The sequence below is a fragment of the Genypterus blacodes genome, unplaced genomic scaffold (genome assembly GCF_046128005.1).
Source record: "Genypterus blacodes isolate CSIRO-AG114 ecotype Tasmania unplaced genomic scaffold, CSIRO-AGI_Gbla_v1 ptg000015l_1, whole genome shotgun sequence".
NCBI classification, from domain to species: domain Eukaryota; kingdom Metazoa; phylum Chordata; class Actinopteri; order Ophidiiformes; family Ophidiidae; genus Genypterus; species Genypterus blacodes.
The window spans coordinates 1945001-1965465 of NW_027466829.1; the positions used below are offsets into that span (position 1 = coordinate 1945001).

At 47.9% G+C, this 20465-nt stretch overlaps 1 protein-coding gene across 2 annotated transcripts in view; it reads right to left on the reverse strand.

The window, feature by feature from the left end:
• The window catches only part of tspan9a (tetraspanin 9a), a 127603-nt gene that overhangs the window by 4878 nt on the left and 102260 nt on the right, over positions 1–20465 (reverse strand). For both annotated transcript variants that reach the window (XM_076171985.1, XM_076171979.1), the window contains 4 exons: positions 9453–9644; positions 6992–7066; positions 991–1092; positions 601–732 (listed from right to left, as the gene is read on the reverse strand). In XM_076171985.1, the coding sequence (XP_076028100.1) occupies positions 601–732; positions 991–1092; positions 6992–7066; positions 9453–9644 (501 nt within the window). The remainder of the gene's footprint in view (positions 1–600; positions 733–990; positions 1093–6991; positions 7067–9452; positions 9645–20465) is intronic.

Sequence of the window (20465 nt, forward strand, 5' to 3'; positions counted from 1 at the left end):
TCATGCGGAGGTCAGCCACTGGAAACCAGGCAGGGAGCCGAGACCTATCACGGTTTCAGGCCCCCATCCCGGGTGTGAGTGTGTGTGGGTGCTGAGGCAGCGTGTGTGAGGTTTAACTTTACAGTGTGTGGACGCCTCCTCTGGGAAAGCGTGGCTGCGAGGCTTTCAGAGCGATACATCTCCTGCTCACTGTCTGCTGATCCTCCTGCTCGGCAATTATATTACAGCTTTTAATCCGCTACTTTGAACTTGCTAACAAACCGCGTGCCAAACCGGAGAAAGCGATTACACCTTTTAATGGGGGAGATTTGGGAGCCCTGATGCATTATGGGTAAAGAAAATACCCTCTTTGATATGAAATCAGAGGGAAAGGAAAAACTTTTAAGTTACTTCAAATAAAAAAAATTACACAGCGACATCCAAGAGGAGGAAGATTTAAGCTTTTTGCTGCCAGCTTCTAGGTATGTTGGAACATATCAAAGATGGTGTTCAAGCTCTGGTTTCACCAAGGGGAAGCAGGACGTCGACGCTGATCTAATAAATCTAAATCTGGACGTCTCCTTGCATTCATTTACATTACAGCTAAACTTAAAAACTCACCCGGTTCCAGAACATGTTGGTAGAATTCCGGCCGCACTCCTGGTAATGTTCCTGGCAGCAGCGGTCGGGTACAACCTTCTCCTTCAGCGCGTCGTGCCAGTCAGTGTACGCGATCACACCGCAACACTTCCACTGCGGATACCACACACACACACACACACATAAATACACACCCACGCGATCGTATGTTGAGCGTGGGACTGCCGGTCAAGAAGCGATCCCAAAGTATAATGAGCATAAAGAGTACAACATTATTCTACAGCTACAGGCCTGGAAATACATCAAAATGGAAGACAGCATGAGAAGATTTATGGTTTATGTATCATCACTGGAGCATATGGTGTTAAAACAGTTTCTGCTGTGTTGTGGGCGGCCGTGACGATCCCGTACCTCGGCTTGGATGATGTTCCAGGCGTTTCGCAGGCCGATGTTGCTGTCGGAGTTGTAGAGAGCCAGTCCGTCCTTCAGATCCTGCTTTGCATTCTCGCTCACCTGAGGATGAGGTGGAAGAGGAGCTCGGTTAGGGAGTCTGAAGAGGGTCGGCTGTGCCACATTGGCGCAGCGGGTTAATTATGGCTTACAAGAGTGTGTTTAAGTGTTTGTGTGGGTGCGCTCGCAGCTCTGCTCTCCAGTGAAAACTCTCGGCGGTGTTCATTTCCACCCAGAAAGGTTAAAGTGTTAGATGAGAATTATAAGAGAATTATGCATAATTGATCCCAAACAGCTTTTTCGCCCAGTGACTAACTAACTAACCATTGATGACAAAGACCTGTAAAGAGTGTAAATAAGGAACATCTCTGTGTCTGGTAGATGTTGCAGGATGTCTGTAAACATACGTGACATAACCTGTGATGTAACCACAGGCCATAGAACATCTGATACCAAACCCTGATGATGAAGAACAGCTTTGTATGTGACTCACATACCTCGCTGCCCTTGATGATGTCAACAACAAATGTTTGCAGCAAACACAGGATGTGTGTGTGTGCCGGGGTGGCATGTGTGCACCTATAGAGTCAGAGCGTACACGTGGCCTAACATGGAGCTGAGCCTTCAGCCGCAGACGCTTCTTTCCGTTCGGCTGCGCAATCATCAGCGAGGTCGGGGGGGCCGTGATGTCGAGCGATAAGGTCCAGGCTCACAATCTGCTCTTCAGTTCATCCCGGAGGTGTTTTGACGGAGTGGAGGTCAGAGCTCTGAGCCTGGTTCTTACACTCTCGGCAAAGCATTTTTCTTTACAAGCTTGGCGAAACCGAAAAAGCAGAAAAGGTCCTGGTTCCCTGCACTGCTGCCACCAAGATGGAAATGAACGTCTTCCTGTTAGATCGCCCTGCTAGCAATGCTGGACCAAACTTCAAATGAGTGAATCCCACATGTCCTCATAGCAAGCATGAGTAAAAGTGATTCATTAATTAAAAGCTGGGGGTGTAATACAATCCAATTCCAAAAATATGGCTAAGCGCAACCAAATGTCTACTTCACAGCATCTCTTCAGTCCAGTTCACCTGTTTTTAAGTAGAAACATGTGATTCTAACTAAGACTATCACAGCTACAGTGACTCGGCCTGCAGAGCCGCAGTGTGGCGTGTGTCTCCTCGCCGCACACGGAGATGAGACGGGCCCCTTCAGCTGCACTCGCAAATCATTTTCCTCTCGACTGAACCTCAACTATGCACTTATGGCCGCGTGGTGTCTGCCGCAGATTAATATCACATTGTACGTGTTAATGAGATACACAATCAAAGCTTGGGTTCTCACACAGTCCGCCGGGGCCCGCGGGGGGTTTCTCACTCTCAGTGCCAGGGCCAGATTGAGAGGCGCTTCAGAAAGGAGACAATTATTGCCGAAAGATGACATTTCGCCGCCTGAGCCGTGCGGCGCGTGGTCGTACGAGCTGTTTCACCGGGAGAGGCGCCCGCTTGCTTTCATATATATGAAGCTTAAGGCGTTGGAGTGGAGCGGGAAAAAAATATCTGCTCACAATAAGGAGCAGCCTCATTGCTCTCTGCGCCTGACAGAACCAGACGCTTTAAGCCGTTTGTCATTTTCTCCCCTTTTTACTCGGAGATGAAAGACGGCGGTGGTTTGGAGGCTGCTCAGTTAAACTCTACTGGGTAATGATAATAAAGGGATACGACCAAAAACAACAAATTGAAGGAAATCGGAGATGCTTGGTTCCTAATGAAGGACGGCTTTGGTATATAATAGAAATTTGCAAAGTGTTTCAGCGTTTTTTTGCGGCGGAAAGACGCTCATCAAAACCTTTTGTGTTCTGAGCCCAGGAAGACACTGGATCTTCACATCAAAGAATGCAATAAAAAGTGCTTTGGTAATCATAAATCAGGCACGACGCTGTTTGAAGGACCCTCTAAAACACCAGCGCCATCAGATTCGTATCATTTCAAGTTCTCTGCCGCTCTCCTCCTGATGCAGAGGAGCGTCTCTGCGTGCCACACCTGAGGGCTGAGAGCTGGGTGACGTCTGTCCTCGTGCACAGAGTGGGGGGAGAGAAATGAGATGAAGAGTGCCGTCATTCATCTCCGCCTCTTGCTTTTGTTTCCAGCCTGTACTCTCTATCTGGGCTGTGTGATGCTCGCTCGCTCGCACGCACGCTCATTACCGACTTCCTCGCCGCAACGCAGTCGGCGGAGAACAAGGGCTCCCTCGCTGCGGCATAAAAAAACAAAACATCCTCTGATTCCCCAATATGCCTCTGCACCGGCGTCTATTTCATGTGTGGAACGCTTTGTTAGGGCCCGAGATGAAACTTAATGATCCAGATTTACCACTAACGAGAGGCAGACAAATGACTCTGCAGCAAACAGGGATTTGATCATGCAACACTGACCTATTTTCCCCCCTTTGGAGGAAAAAGAATCACATACAAACACATCTGCGTGGCACTGGTCTGTCTTTTTTTTGGAAACTACTCCGGGGCCGGTGGTGTAAAAATGTTTCGCGAATATCAGACGACGATTTTCTCCGAAAGATCTCGACACAATAGCTCATGTGTGGCATATTGACAAAGCCTTGGGACGCCGTTTATTCTCCTCATTACATAGATAAGATGCTGGTTCTGGCCCGGCCGAATCCATACTCAGCAGTACTGGACAGCACATTCATCATGGAAAATATAAGGGGAGGGATGATCTGCTCGGGCTGGATAGAGTCACGGAGAGAGAAGGAAACCGGCGCAGATGTACACGATAAAGAGGAGCAGCTTACTGTCACAAACAAGGGAAGAGGCCCGGCGGCCGATTGACTATAACAACGCGTCCGTCACATCAAATGTGATATTGCAACAGATCGGGCCGGCAACAATCTGACCTGAAAGTCAAATAAAGTTGCCAACAAATGTGCTTGATTTTATCTGAGAGGCTGTTTGTGATCTACTGCTGGATGTAATGAATGCAATAACACAAATTTGATATCTTTGTGTTTGTGTTGGGGTTTTCTTTCATCTTCACCTTCACCGCGTTTCGGCTCTTGGGACCCATCGTTGCTCTTATAGCTTATAGCTGCTGACAGCAGTCTTAGCCAAACGGCTGAAAGTGAAACGAATGATATGGAAAGAAATAGCATTACAGCCAGGGGTCCCCGACAGCACATCATTAGGATACTTAATTCCCCGTGCTGAGCGGTAGCTGGAGGGCAGGGCGCAGAACAGAGCCAGAGCGGGGGACCCTCATCGCTCTGTAATTGGTCTGAGAGAAATCGGGTACGGAGCACAACTCTGTCTGCCCCCGAACGTCTGACACGACCAGATGTGTCAAATCCCGGCGCAAATGTTCCGAAGGGTTCTAAGCGGCATAAATCAAGGCGATGGCAGAGGCTTCCCTGCTCTCCAGGCCCATTTCTCATTTCGCCAACTGTCGTACCTCATCAGTCTCATCTTTAACCTCCTGTCACCCTTCCTTACACTTTAAACCAAACACTGACATCTCTCCTCACGTTTGCTCCGCGCCCCCTCCTGTCCCAGCTCCTCTCCCACCTCTCCCTTCCTTCCTTTCTTCCTTTTCCCTTCTTCTTTCCCCCTCCCGAGTTTTCCACGTTTCGGGGAGTCACTCATCCCAAGCTAATGCACCTTCACAAGCATTCCGGCCCCGGTGTGTTGGTGGGTTAACTCAGCCACAATGAGGTCACAGCGCTAAAGACGGATGGCTGTAATCTGGTTTGTGGCCCAGCCATCTGCTGCAGTCAGCTGCTTGCTAACTGCCGAGCCTGCCTTTAGTATACTACAGCCTCTACATAGTGTTTAATCAAAGATCTGAACACCGCTGGGGCGCGGAGGGAGGGAGGCGAGGGGAGGGAGGGGTGAGGCGTACCTGTAATGACTTGGGTAATTGGTTACAGAGAAGGACTGATGCAAGAGGGGACGTGGGAGCGCGTGAGGGAGTCATGGAGACGAAATAAAAGCTGGTGAAACAGCGCGTTCCCTGCAACAAAGCAGACGCTCCTCTCCTCGCCGCATCTAGTCATCAGCTTGTCACCCCGGCAGCGTCACGGTTCACAAAGGCATCGCTCATGACTTAAAGATGACCCATTTGAAACACTAAAATATCTGTTTTGCAGGCGTCTGTCGATACATATTTAAAGCCTGCCAACCGCTGTATATCTTTGCCGCATGTTAATAAATGCCTTGTGATTTTGAAGATCAAACAGTGGATGTGAATTACCGATTCCTCTGATCACGGCTTGGAGCAGAAGACGACGAGAGTTCTCTGACAGCGTGCGCAGCGTAGTCGCTAGAGAGCAACCAGCCAGGAGGAAAGGAGAAGTGTCTAAAGTAACTAAAGGCCCCCGTGTGATGCACCTGCCAGAAGCTATAAAACCATCTGAGTAATAGCAACACATTTCCCTAAAGTTTGCAGTATGTCTTATTTAGAGGCAGTGGGAAAATGTCATCGCAAATAACATATCATTTGCCGTAATGACTTTGCATTGCAATGACATTTGAAGGCCAATAAAGGAAGATAGACCTTGTAGTGATCAGCATTATCGCAGTTTTATATCCCATTAGGTCTGGGCTGGGATAAACACCCGGTAATTTGAGGGAGAGGAGAGACGCATTAAACATAGCGGAGGCGGCGTTGAGAGACACGTTTCTCCTGGACTCAAACAGGAAGTGAGGCCGGCCCCGGCTTTGACTCATTAGCTCACTCAGACCTCCCTGGCTATCGCTCCTCAGCTTCACAGCAGACTAGGAAGTGCCGCTCCCTTTCAACTCCTCATGGAAGGATCTGGGGTTTTTGGGGGATTTTTCAAACTGTAGGCCGCCGAAATTTCTTTTTTTCCTACGAGATAAGGCGACAGACATATTTACTCCCGACGGGGCGTGCCGGAGAGAGCTGATCGGAATCGGAGGATAGATCGGCTGCTAAATGAGTTCCTTTATCTGCCTGAGAGAGACTTTGGGCAGTAACCTCAGACAAAATGAGAAAAAAGAGAAGAATTAGGCTGACGCGAAGACGATGGGCTGAATACTTTGAATACATAAACCCATGAATACATCATCAGTGTGTCCTTGACTGGAGCGGCACATTTGTCATCTTTCTGCTTGTTTAGGAAATTCTAGGAGACTCTGGCTTGAGCTTCTCTCCAATAATCTCCGGAGCTTTATATACCATCATCTGTGGCTCCACGCTGGCACAGACTTCACGTGGAACCGTGTCGGGGTCGTGGGAAATGCACTCCACACACACACAAACACACAGACAGGCACACATGCAGCTTGCCATACCAATTACATTGAGCCAACTGGTGGGGATTGGGCTGTCTGGTGTGGCCTGACCTTTTGGCAGCTGGGTTAATGGCACGGCGGAGACCTTTGACCTTTAGCCTGAGAAACTCCCAAATGTAACCTCGGACCCCCGAATGCACTCGCACTGCGGATGCCTCAGAGGAGGTTATGATCCGGATCACGGCCTTCTTTTGAACGGACACCACAGTACTGGCCAGGTTGCAGATGAGCCCATTAAATGTTCATGCTGGTCGGCGTGACGATGCCAGCATTGCAATCACGACGTTTATGTTTTGGTCTATAACGTTTAGAATCAAAACGATATTTCCCCACACTCATAGAGGCCAGGCACTCGTTTGGGCCTCATAATGTTTTCTGCCAGTTTGAATTTTTACCAGAACTGTTTTGGTTTCATCTCCTCCTTAAACTTAAGGGCAACTGCACACAGAATACGACACGTTGAATCACCTGATAACGGTCACGGCCATATTTGGAGGACAGCAGCTCCGTCTTGGCAGAGGTATGTGCCCTATAGTTGCTTTGTTTGTGTGTGTGTGTGTGTGTGTACGTTGAGGAGATTACCCATCACAACGCAAACAAAAACAATTATATAGGATTCAGACATACCATGTAGAATGGAAATCAACTCACCTTATCCGAGTAGACAAAGAAGAGGATGAGCAATATCAGCTCTGCCAGCAGGATGATCAGCAGAACAATGAAGAACTGTGTGAGAGCGAGAGAGAGAGAGAGAGGGAGAGAGAGAGAGAGAGGGAGAGAGAGAGGAGAGGCTTGTTTTGACAGTTGCTTCGGCAGTATGTAAATTCACCTTGTTGTGCCAATGAAAACATATCCAATATAGATTTGAGTGACTGGTCCTATATTACTGCCTTTCATGTCAGTGTGTGGGAGGAAAAACAGCCATTACTTATTACGGTTACATTTGTTGTGTCCGCCGCGTTTCCCAGGCTCGTTCTCATAACGGCTCCCATTTGATTCCCTCCTCTGCATTTGCACAAACGCGTCATGATCCGTCTGTCTATTTAAGCTACGGTTACGATAGGAGTCGCCGCTTGGGTGCGTCTATCGCGACACATCATTAGTGTCATACGCATCCACAAAATAAAAAGAAATAAGGGGCGATAAAGGAGGAGGAGGGCGAGAGCGTCTCTGCTGGAGGGCTTGTAAATGAGTGAGAGGCGGGAAAGAAGGTTTGATAGCAGGTAAGATTAATTTCCTGAACACAGCCGCATCTCATCTGCTATTCACGTCGCCGCACTTCTCTGCCCTTCAAGCTCAATATTTACCAATCTCCCCGCCGCAGCATGGGAGGAAGAACCACAAGCACGGCGTAGATTGGAGCAGACCCAATTAATTCCGTCCTCATTTAGGGTGGAGAGGAAGGACGGGGTTATTATTTATATCCAGTTCCAAATTAAATTCTTATTATTCTTCATTTGTTGTTTACTGAATTAGCTGGAAGTGGCACAGCGTTGTGCTGAAACGGGGCACCGGCTGTTCTGCAGCGCCCGTCCAGACTGCAGATGTTGAGACGCTGCTCTCTGCTCTCGGGTTGGTGGGACCTCGGGTATTACAGAATAACAAAAGAAGGAAACTACAAAATGTAACACGCTGGAGTTAAAGTCGATTGAATTTTTGAGGTCATGACTCTGCTGACCCATGGACCCGTCTGGCAGTGGAGTGTATGAAAACATTGTAAAACTGTTTTGTGATTTGCAAGTGAGACGCCTTCATTTATTTGTGTGACTAATGTGTTTTCTTGTTTGTTTTAAAGCAACAGCCTTCTAATTCCAGAATTGTGATCATCCTGGAGGTCCAAAACTATGTATACATTTTCATTTTCAGTTAAATAACTTCAACTTTTCTTGCAGGAGGAGAGCCTAACCTCCCTTCGGGCCTCGCTCCCCCACAGGAGAAGAGGATCTAACACCTAGAACAAGCGAGTCAGACGGATATTTCCTCCTCTTCTACTTTGTAAGTTGTTTTTTTTCCTTTTTTGTCTCAGAACAGATTTTTTGAAATGTCCGGTCTTTGAAAACGTCGAAAACCCGAAAAGAGTCCGTGGAGGAACTTCAGAGAAGATATGTCACGGTGGACGCTTGGCAGGAGATCTAAGACCCCTATGATGTCCAACCCCCGCCCCACCCCACCCCCACCCCCGCCCCACTCCAGGGTGAGCCGTGGACAGGCAGACACGAAAAAACAGAGTTATTGCCACCCATTGATGTGGCACTGACTTAATGAGAAACATCAGTAAGCGTATAGATTTTCCATTAAGTCTCTTTTTCGCCCCTTCTCGACTCCGCACTCCGCTTTATTCCTCCCTCCGCTTCACGGTTGTTACGCAGGTGAAGGAAGTCGTGTCGAATGCTGAGGATTTGGCCGAGGCTTTAGACTGACGCAAGCGCTTCAAAGGACTGAGCTGTTTGTGATGTTAAGCACCGACAGCCCCAACTCCAATTCTCATTTAAAGTTTATAGAAATGAAGCTTTTTTTTTTATATCTTCGTGCTCTCAAAACAACCAACCTCTTCTTACCGTGTAAACTCAGCACCTGTCTCTTTAAGTTTTTTTTTTGTAATTAAAAGTCAAGGATGCATCAATGTATAAACAAAGAGCCTGGTTCTGGTCTAAAGCGTGAAAGCGTGAAGTGCTGTTTAAAGCCCGGTGTCTAATTCAACCCCTCGGATGACAATTCTTGGCTCGGGACCAAATCGGAGGGAAAAGATATGATTACATGCAGTCGTGGTAATTTGCAGAAGTGAGGATTTCGCCGAGTCCCTGAGGTTTGATTCAGACGCTGTACTCTTCCTCTTCTAACCTGTCAGAGTTCTGACGCATCGCCGGAAACACAAACACACTGCAGTCTTTACCGCCATCCTGTGAGAAATGTGTAGGTGTAAAAAGCCTAATGTGAGAGTCCATCCATACAATTGTGTCTGTGTGAGAGATATGATGGAGTGTAAACACAGTCAGGATGTGTGTGTGTGTGTGTGTGTGTATAAGGAGCATCCAGGGAAGATGTTGCCTTATACACACATTTATGCAAGCCATTATCTGTGTTGCGTAGGTATGCAGATGTTGTAACTCACGCTCAGAAGCAGGCACTTATTCTCCTTGATGGCGCCGAGGCAACCGAGGAAGCCTGTTACCATGACAATGGCGCCGATGGCGATGACCATATTGGCAGCAGAGAGTGAGGGGAATGAGGGTGAGAAGGTGGCGAAGCTGCCCTGAGACACGGAGAGCCAGATGCCCACGCCGAGCAGCCCACAGCCGCATAACTGCAAGGCAGAAGATAAGAGAGACAACGTGGTGAGAACATACAGCGTATACAATACAGGAATACACACAGACTCAAGCCATGAGTCGTCAAAATGATCTCTCATATCTCTTTTGCTGGCAGATCCTGATGTCAGATGCAGGATCCAGACAGTGTGAAGCAGAAACGCCCAGCACAGCAGCTTTCATCCCCAAACACATTCATCCCCAAAAAGTTAACATCAATTACAACAAATCACTAACTGACTCTGATAGGGCAGTGACAGCTTTGCGAGAGATTAGAGCACAAATTGGACCTGTGCTGCGCTGGATTACATGTTTGAGCTGATTTAATTAAATCCAGAATAAACAGAGACAAAATTACTGCCATCCCTCCCAAAAAAAACCCAAAACAAGCGTTCCCAGCTTTGCACAACCACCTGCAGTAGACTGGAAGTTCATCTAGAGGGAGCAGTTCCCTCTGAGATTTCCACTCCATCACCCGGCACGGACACACACAGACTCACAGACACAAACACACACACACACACACAACAAACAGACAGACTTCCATTGATGTCTGCAGTAAGAATGCATGTTCATTAATGCAGGAAAGTGTTTATGGACGCCTCTGATTGGTTGAGTGGAGTGTCCCACCCGCTGATGTGTTGGTCCATCTATCAGAGATAAGAGCCAGACAGCGCTCAGCACACAGTGAAATATAACCTTGGAGCTAAGTGGTGACATTTTTGCCTGCAGCCAATAGAATGAAACACCCAAAGCAATCTCACTGTGAATAAGACATCCGACTGCAGTAAAATATGGATCGACGGCGTGGTAAATCATCACAGCACAACTCTTTCTTCCCCACTTGTCACATCACTCCCCCCTTACTTCCTTTCTCATCTCCCCACCGGTACACCAAAACATTTTCTGTGTCTGTCAGCAATATGTCTGTGTGTATAGATATACAGTCCGAATAACCTGTGGCGCGATTGAACACACAGCCGCAGGCACGATTGCGTCGGCGCCCACAGATTTCATCAGGCAGGAATTATGGGGCAAAAACCTGGAATCGCTCGTGTGATATTTTTTTTTTATCTCCAAGACGAATCGCGTCATTACTCCACCACACACGGCGCTAATTTTCCGTCGCCTGACAAAGTTAAGGTGACAAATGGAGGGAACTGTTCGCACACCTGGAGACGTGCCATGGCATTTCGGGGGAACAAACAAGCGCACCTTCAGCTTGACAAATGTCTCTGATTCTGTTGATCAGCAAGTGTTGCGCCTACAAGCGAGAGAAAAAAAGTGACTTAAAAGTGCATCACAAGTACAAGAAACGCACAACACGGCGTGATGATGTGCAGAGAGGAACTTTTGGGGGATTTGAAATGGAGGCTGAGTGAGGCGATGAGGGATGCTTCAGCTGTAATGAGTCCTGCAGGATTTGAATGCATAAACCTACGTATGGGCCCATGGAAAGAGTGAAGGAGTCTCCCGATGAGTGCATGCAACCCTCATTAACCTGTGACCTTTCACCTTTGAAGGCTGACTTTGTATAGGCTACACTAGGGTAGAAAGCTCTCCGGGGAACTAGAGGAACAAACAGACTTCTCTGTTCTCGTTCAAGGTGAGGACATTAATGCCTTCTTTAACGGCGCTCACACAGCCACCCAGGGCGTCGTTTTGTTCAAATGTTGCAATGGGGCAGTTTGACATTCAAGTCTACGTGCCGCCTTATCAAGGTCAAACACACAAACGCAGCCGGTGCCACAGCGGCGCTACATCAGACTTTCAGTGAAAGACACAAAAGTGTAGTTGCATACGGATGATTGCAAAGTCTGATTTGACGCTTTGCCTAGAGGTGAATGGGTGGCCTGAGTAAAGCCATTCTGAGTGAGAGAGAGAGGGAGAGAGGGAGGGAGGGAGAGAGGGAGAGAGAAGCTGGAATGGCGATGGAACTTTCAATCATCCCTCGTGTAAATAATTCAGAGTGGACTGTATTCGCTGGGAGGCACCCACCGGCCCTTTATGCTTCCCTGATTAAAAATGGGAGACTGGAAACCTCGATTGAAAAATGCCGCTAAAGGTCGCGTCCCTATGCAGAGAGGCTAATATGCTATATCAGAGTTGACGCTCTTTTAAAGATGACCAGACTGTATAGAGGGGGCGAGAGAGGGGCTCCGGGAATCGGTGGGGAGGAATGCAAAGTTTAAAGGGGACAGAAAGATGGAGTGGACTCACGGCTGGTGAACGCAGCACCGGAAGGGTTGAAAGGCCAGGAGGAGTGAAGGGGGCGGGGGGCGGACATGACGCCTTCACTTAATTGTGTTTAATGCCCGGAGAAGGGAAAGCGTCCAAGTGTGCCGCTCTCTTAAGGGACTGTGAAACCACCCGACCCCCCACTCAATCTGTCTGCTCTGTCCTGCCGGGGGACATAATCTAATCTCTGTCCCCGCTACTGCTGCACATCAGCCCCGTGTCGGCGTGACAGCGTCCTATAAGCTGCCATCCCTTTTGGGGAATCTGACCTTGGCGTGTGCGACGGAGCCTCTCCTCAGATCTCAATATCTGTGATTGCATCTATAGGTCGCTGCAGGATTGTGATTATGAGCTTATTCCTTTGTGTGTTCTCGCGAGGTGGGGACGCGACCATATCTGATGCGTTGAGGTTTTGATTCAGCTGTGGTTGGAGTGATAAGGTGCAGGTCTGGGCTTAAATCAGCATCTAAGTAATGCAATGATGTCCCGCAGTGTTATTTATTGTCACCTTCACTGTGTACATAAAAATTTATGTATAATTTGATGGGCGAGGTTCCATCTCTGAGTTTATCTCTGAGGCCTGACACACAGCAACTCCGAACCAATTACGTGGACGGACAGGAGAAACAGCGACGACGCTCTGGCCGATTATTCTGCCATCGCTCCGCTCTCAGGCCACATATGCGACGCGGCCAAGGACCCATCAGCATTAACCAATTGTGAGTAATGCATAACAGATTGCCGGGTCCATAATTTAATAATTCAGATATGCACTTCGGGTCTCGTTCTCGGGGAAAACATTGTTAAAGCGGTTTATTTTGTGTCGAGGCATCGCAGATATTTATCATCCACGGTTAGGTTCATATTCGTACTTGATGGTACCGTGTTGCATCTTCCAGCCACCATATTGAATAGAATGTGTCTGGTCTGGGCTGCAGACCTTAACGGCAAAGTGAATTCAGAAAAGCGTGAATAGTTTTTGACGTTTTTCAAATTAATGAAAATGGGGGAGCTTGAGACTCGGCGACCTTTTCATATGTGTTACTCAATATTTTCAGACTGTATTCGCAGCGAGGAGGTATTGAGTCTAAATGTCATTTTTCAGAAAGTAGAGGGGACAGAGGCTCAGTATTACATTTTCGGTGGGCAGAAATCGGAGGCCTGTGACTCCATCAAGCCGGATGAATGGGACCCTGCTGAAAAGACGCTGGATGGAGCTCAACGTGACAATAATTGCGATAATACAGCTGAAAGAACGCCAAGCAACTTCCGAAAACGAGAGAGTCGGGGTCAGCCAAGGCTCGGAGTGAGAAGCGAGTAAGAGAGCCGGCGAGATTGGCTCGAAAGCGAGAGAAGGGACGCTCGAGCTGAGAGGAGGGAGAGGAAATGGAAGATGACCCTCATGTATGAGTGGCTGGGAGTGAATTCAGTTGCTGCAGGATGGCGGTTCTTCTCCTGCTCTGAAGAAGAGGGATTGAAAGTGTGGAGTTGGTGCGTGTGTGTTTGTAAATGTGTGCGCAAGCTGAAGTTGGTGGAGCCTGACCTTTCACACTCCGGGGTCAACGGCGGCAGCACAGTCTGTCAGGGGGGAGTGACAGCTTTCGTCAAACGACTGCCGTCCTCAAGAACTCAAAGCGCCCAGAAAAAGGAGTTCGGGAGCGTCTGAAGAAGTGAGTTTAGGTGTGTGTGTGTGTGTGTGTTTGCTGAGGTTGATTTATTTCTTATTTCAGTTTACCAGCCTCACGCTTGAGACTTAACGGCTGACTGAAGTGGCTAAATGCCTCGTAAAATAAGAAGGCCATCGTTTGCATACGGGAACAGTCCTGCACAGACTTAATGAAAACTAACCTGGGATTAGCAAGCACTTGTAGCATTATGACTCCATAAACCGCGACACACACAACCTCCGACTAGATATGGAGTCACTTTATGAACTCCTCTGTCCTTCGTCACGACTTTATCGCTCCCTTTTTTATCGGGAAAAACAAAAAGCAGATGTTGATTTTGTACCAAAATCAACAGAGAGATTGTTCACCTCAAGATAAGCAAATTTCTCTCCGTGTGATACCTCAAGCATGTGATTAAAGTCCCCGCATAACTACCAGACGTTACGCCGACTGGGAGGCGAGAAATCAATCCCAAAAACAACAAAGGTAATAAAGCGAATTGAAAATGTCAAACGGCATCGTGAAAGCCTAACAGCAAAGACGTGGCATTCTGTAGTTCCCACTTGAAAAGGCTGTCTTTGATGCGCGCCATGAAATGAGAGGTTTAACAGTCGTCGGTTCTCGGGAGACGGCGGTTGCGAGGCATTTGTTAGAGGAGGTGCTCTCGTGAAGGATTTTCCACACAAACACTGAAGACGCTCAGCTAAATAAATACTTCACAGCGTTCGCAGCGACTGGATTTGACAGAGAGAAACGCAAGGTCGGATGACGGCGCTAATATCAATTCGCTCTTTCCCCTTTCGCGATTCATTCTGTTGTTTGTTGTCGTCGTCGAGTCCAAACGAGACCTTGTTGTTTTTCTTAGACCGTCGCCGTCGATTGTATTCTTGCTCAGAAAGATGCAAGGTCACTGGATTCCCTGTTCTTCTCATTACGGCTCGGCTCCCTCACAGGGCGGACCTGATGAGCTGTTAGAGCCACTCTGTCAATAGCAGCCGCTGCACCTTGACTCCTGATGTTCGCTATTAAGTTGTTGTTTTCCTGAGTGTGTAGTCCGTCCTGGATTTAGAATGTGTCCATCTGATCGAAGCCGATATTCAACTGGGAAGGAAGGAGAGAACCGTTGTGTCTGCGATCGATCAACCGATCCCGTCAGTAAGCGAGGCACGCGTACACACAGACACAAACACACTATTGTAAATTCAAGGAATTGGCTTGCGAGACTTTTACAATTACACAAGAGCTGACCCAGATCCAAAATCCTAAATCCATGTCAGAAATCCACGCAGACGACGGGTTGCATAATTCATTGATGCACCAGAAAAGACGACCTGGCCAGCACACACACAGGAGTATGGAGGAAGAATCTGTGTTTGTGTATCTTGGCTAAAGTTGGCTGAAGGCAGTGCGCATCTCTCAAGTAGATTCCTGCAAGCCTGCTTCTCTGGGTTTCCTTGGGACATCCTTGACGTCCCCCTGAAGGAGACTACACAGCCTGTGCTGGTTGTATAACAGGTAAATTATTCACAGGGTCTTCTGCGGTGGCTTAGAGTAACAGTGCTTTCAGTCTCAGAATAAACACTGCAGGAATTCAAAGAGCCGTGACAGATGCCGAGTGTAAGATTAAAAAGCTATATCGGCCTTGTTAAAGTTTCATTCAATGAGTGGATTCCTGGTGGGCTCGAACTGTGTGTGCCGTTACCTAGAAGCTCCTACTACCTCTCGCACAAACTGATAACACTGCTCCTGGCTCTCTGAAAGCATACAATTTCTGGGCAATCACGTTTGTATTGGGACAAGGCGAAAGGCGCACAAGTTGTCTGTGAGTCAGAGAGCCTGTGTGGAGTGGAGGAAGAGGAGGAAGCGCTCCCTCCCTCCGTCAAATGTTGAGTGTGTTTCTATAAACTGTGGTGGTTCTGGCTGGACGCCTAGGGCCGGGTAACTTTGAAGACAGAGTCAGCGAGATCACCTAGTTTAGCGCAGAACCTATTGAGGCAGCAGAGATCTCACCTGCCATATCCACCCCCTCTCCCCTCCCCCGCTCCGTCCTGCGCAAAGAAGCTGAAAGGCCTATTCACTACAAAGTGACTTTAAATCAATCAGGCCAGGAAGGATTATAGCCAGACAAGCCTTTCTCTGCCTGTCCAGAGCTGCCAGCACTGACACATCCACGCTCCTCACACCTGACAACGGAAAGGAAATGAAGACAGCGGCGTAATAAAAGCAATTAAACATTCTAATTCAACGATTAGATCTTTAACATCCCAACAAGAGTCTTCAATCAGCCTCAGCACCCATCGCCACCTCAATTATGCAGAGCGAGAAGGAGAGAGCACCGAGAAGGGGAAGCCATCCCGCGACTGGAGCCAGAAAGCACAGCGGCTCTGCTCACTAGTCAGGGAGGACGAGAGCTTGGATTGGAGTTGTGCACAGGGAAATGGGGCCTGGGAAGTGAGCGTGGAGCCAAGAAACCAAAGCCCTGTTCCAAATATGAGCAAACAGTGCCACAGGAGAGCAAAGCTCCATCGCTGTTCCATGCTGTTGATGCAGAGTGACTGCGGCGACGGCAGCTGGCCCGTCTTAGCGTCGTCGTCGGCTCTGAACAACACTCAGAGATCCCATTTGTGTCGGTTTCTTCAAAGTGACGAAGGACCATGAATATCCCATTGATGTCCTAATGAGGACAATGAGATATAAATACATAAACAGAACCGATAACAGAGGGGAGACGTTTGCTGCATGAGGCGCTAATTAAATCAGAATGCTGCTGCTTGCTTTTGGCATCAAAGGTGCTTATTAAGATGTCTGACGAGGCATTTGTGTACAATAAAACGTCACAGAGAAAACGGCAAAAACCCACATCTATTTATGAGAGGGCAAAGCTTTTTTTTTTAGTGTTTGTTCCTCCTCCACATAAACTGCCCTGCCTGTAGAGGAACACTCACATTTGGCTTGTATAAATATCTCACTACTGTCTGCCAGTGCAGCCATCCTGAAAATCCACCGAGGCGGGCAGACGGCTGGACACTCTCCCGTTGAGTTTCACTTGTTGAAGGGCATAATGAGCGTGCTGGCTCAGCAGAGGTAGAGCACCGCCAGAGACAAGGTTGGAAGCTCACCCTCTTCCCAACGCAGTGCCTGGAGCAGAAGACCAAAGGGCGAAATGGGAAATCCCAAAAGAGCTGCAGTGTAAATATGAGCGCACATCTCTGCTCCCTTTCACCTTTCCCAGCTAAGGAAGGGAAACAACTTAATGGGTCTTCTTTAATGGGTCTTCTACACAGTTCCCCAACAGAGCTGTCGATATGCTCCACACGCCCACATCTCGCCGCGCGCATCCAAATGTCTGACACAATAATAAGCGCCACTAGCAGCAGAAGCAACAGCAACACAAATGTGTTTTCCTAACAGGCTCAGGGCCTTTGCAGGATGAACCAAGGTGACCTATGCTGGCCCTGTTCAAGACTGCTGGAGGAGCAGCGCTTGTCATTATAAATGTATTTTAAGTGTCTGACAATTGTTGGCCCAAAATGGGACCGAACAACAACCTTGGGATATCTCAGTGCAAATGAGCGAAACACTTGGCCATCAGAGCAGCACGGCTACGGTTTTATCTAACGGGTCAGTCTGCCTAACCTTGTGTAAGTAAGGCGACACTTAGCGTTGGTGTGTATTTATATATATGTGTGTGTGTGTTTGTGCAGGTAAGTGTGTATTTCACACAAGCATTGAGTGCTGCTCTAGTTACTGCACAGCAGCATCTGACCTGCTGCTGTTGCTGCTGCTGCTGCAAAACAGCATCCATTAAAGATGCTGGCATAAGCACGCAGACTATTACATTTCACCACAATGGAGGCTCACCGACTCCACTAATGAACAGGGAGAACTTCATTTACCAAAGGATACGGTGGTTGGCCGGTGCCCAAAAAAAATGTATACCTCCCCCTGCTTGTGTTTAAAGGTGGCTTGCCGTATTAATTAATGCAGAAGGATTAAGAAACGCTGGAGAGTGAACCTGAGCGCCCGCACCACGTGTTCCTCCCTCCTGCAAGAGCCCCATAACTGGAAATATTCCTGTTATGCAATCCGTGTGGTTATGCATCCCTGGAGGGCCCGGAGTTAGATGAAGACGCATCCGCTTAAGTGGAACCCAGAGCAGCAGGCGGATGCAGAGCAAGAAAAGAGGATATTCACACTGAAAGACACATCATCAATACTCTGCGTGCTGTGCCACGGGGTAAATGACTATTTCACCGCTCGTTTAAATCTCCACGTAATACTCTTTTCTCCTTATATAGTAAATTATTCACAATACTGGTGAGGCTGAGCCGGTGAGAGTTAAAGGACGATACAGTAGAGGTAGAGGTTTGCTAATGTTATTACACGCTTGGCTGTGAAACGATACAGTAGGCCGGTTGTGTACAACTGGGCCTTTTATTGTCTGCCCTGTTTAATATCCCCTGATATCTTATTTCCCCCCTGTTGCTTCGTTTCCTGCTTTGGGGAAAAAACACTTTCTTTTCCACTACCCACTCATGTTTCAGTAGAATCCTACACAAGAGCCTAATTTATGCGTAAACCCTTCCTTCAATACAGCGGAAAATATAAACAAGGAGTAATGCAGAAGTCGTGGAAGTAGTTCTTTTGATTTATTTTTCAAGTCTGCAGCAACACAAACAAAAGAGAATTGACCTTGTTTTGCAGCGTGTGATACGGCAGACTTAATTTCGGCGATAGTAAAGCGAGAGTGCAAGAGACCACGGGCTGGAAACAAGACCTTACATTAACCAATATACAGAGCCAATCTGTATTCATGGGAGTGTGGCGTGTCTGCGGGTGCTGCTTGAATGCTGATGATGCTCTGTCTGCATATGCTCCCCTTGCTCCAGAGGAGAACAGGGGAGAAATTATTCTATTTCACCTTTGGCATGACAACCACGGTACCCGAGTCTGCAGGAAAGGCCAGTGAGCTCGGCTCCCCCGTCATTACGCAATCCTAGAATGGACGAGCACACCGTGTAGAAACAACGACAAGAGATAAAGACCTGACAGCTGTAGTATTTACCGCAAACTAGAGTCTAAGAATACTTCAGCGGGAAAGAATTCACACTTTTGACTTCTACATATGCCTGGGATCACAATCGTTTGCCATATGGTGAAAGCCTTAATCTGCCAGCTTTGTGCCTGCTGCTGAAACTTCCTCCGTTTATGCCTGGGGTTTCCCTCGCAATAGCGCTGCTTCTTTCTCATTCCTTCAAAGAGGGCTCAAAGGGTGAGGACGGGGGAAAGAATGGGGAGATATCGCATGAAACTGTGGCTTGGCGAGGATATTAAACTTATAATGGAGGGCTCCCTGAAGAGGTGACCTTCAGTTGGCGCCGCAGAGAACGCCGAGGAATAGCAAAGTCGCCTCCCCCTCACTGTTTCTACTACAGAGCACAAACAACGCGCTACATCCGCGACCCAAAACCAGGGAGTGTTGCTCTGTGCACAGCTGCAAACATGACCCCCGGACCCCCGCCAACACCAAACACACACACGCTCTGCAGCACTGCTAATAAGCACAGCCTTTCCCTTCTGACCAGGCAAATGTCAGGCGTTAGTGGCGCTTTGTTACTCTGAAACTCTTTCTACGCCGAGTCCATTCCTCTCCCTTCCGCTTCGGAATGCCTCATTGGCTTCGTCTTTACAGTTGACGGGCTAATTAGTGCAGGGAGGAAATGGACCGTGTAACTAGTCTTTCCTGGTTGTCCAGTTTCTGAATCTCTGAAGCGGGCGGCGTATCTCAAAGCGCTGGAGCCTTAACGCAGGTTCAGTGTCACAAAATATACGAGCAGGGCATCGATCTATACATTAAAGTTACAGTGTAAATGTAGCTGTGATATCAGGCGGTAAGAGAGGGCAAGCAGAGAAATTAGAGGCCAGGAAAGGAAGACGGGGTTCAGTCGCTTCTGGCGGTTGCAGTTTCACTCAGAATACTGTAATGTGATTCCCTGGATGACCTCCACTGGACTGACACTCACCCCACATCCACTCACACAGCACCTTCCTCCTGATCACGCCTGAGCTCGGGCTAAATGATATACTTTTAGTAGCAACACTAACACAACACAAAGACACGTGATATCAGAAGCACAAACACGATCATGTTACAGGTCGCTCCTTCATGTCAGAACCAATTTGGTTGTATTCCTTTTGAAGGGGACAGAGTGACACGTATGGATCCATGCTTGCGACGGGAGCGGTTATGGGATAAATCAATACTTATCAGATGGACATTAGTCTATTAGGAAAATGAGTGTATTGAGCTTTCCTCTTTCCTCTAAAGTGCCACATTAACCCTTTTCAAACCCCACTTAGACGCAATCCTCCACTGAGTGACAAGCCTACCGGCTATTGTGTGTGTGCTTGGGTGTGGTGTCGTTGTTTCAGCTGGTGTTTCAACGTAAAGCCCCTATACGTCTTGTCAATGTGTGGGTGCAAAGGCACATATAGGGGCTTTACACTGAAACACCAGCTGAAACAACCAACACCACACCCAAGTGCACACTAGAGAAATGTGCGTGAATGCTTATCTATGAATTACTGCCATGCAGGAAATAGAGTGTAATAAATGACATTACACAAGAACATTTTTTACACTTCACATTTTACACACTTCTCCCTCTTAAAGACATCGACTCCATCATCGTTTCAATCAGCGTTTTGAGGAGTTTTATGCTGATATTAGTATGATTCACGTCCTTGAATGGCAGACGTGGAGATTGAGAATTGAGTTATTACAATTTAAAGCCGGCATTAAAGACGAAAATAGTAATGGGAGCTGTCAGGCATCAGAAATGCGGCGAGCGAAAGGCACTTAACTCACCTCTTGAAACATCACAGGCTCAATCACTGCCGAGAGTTTGCGCT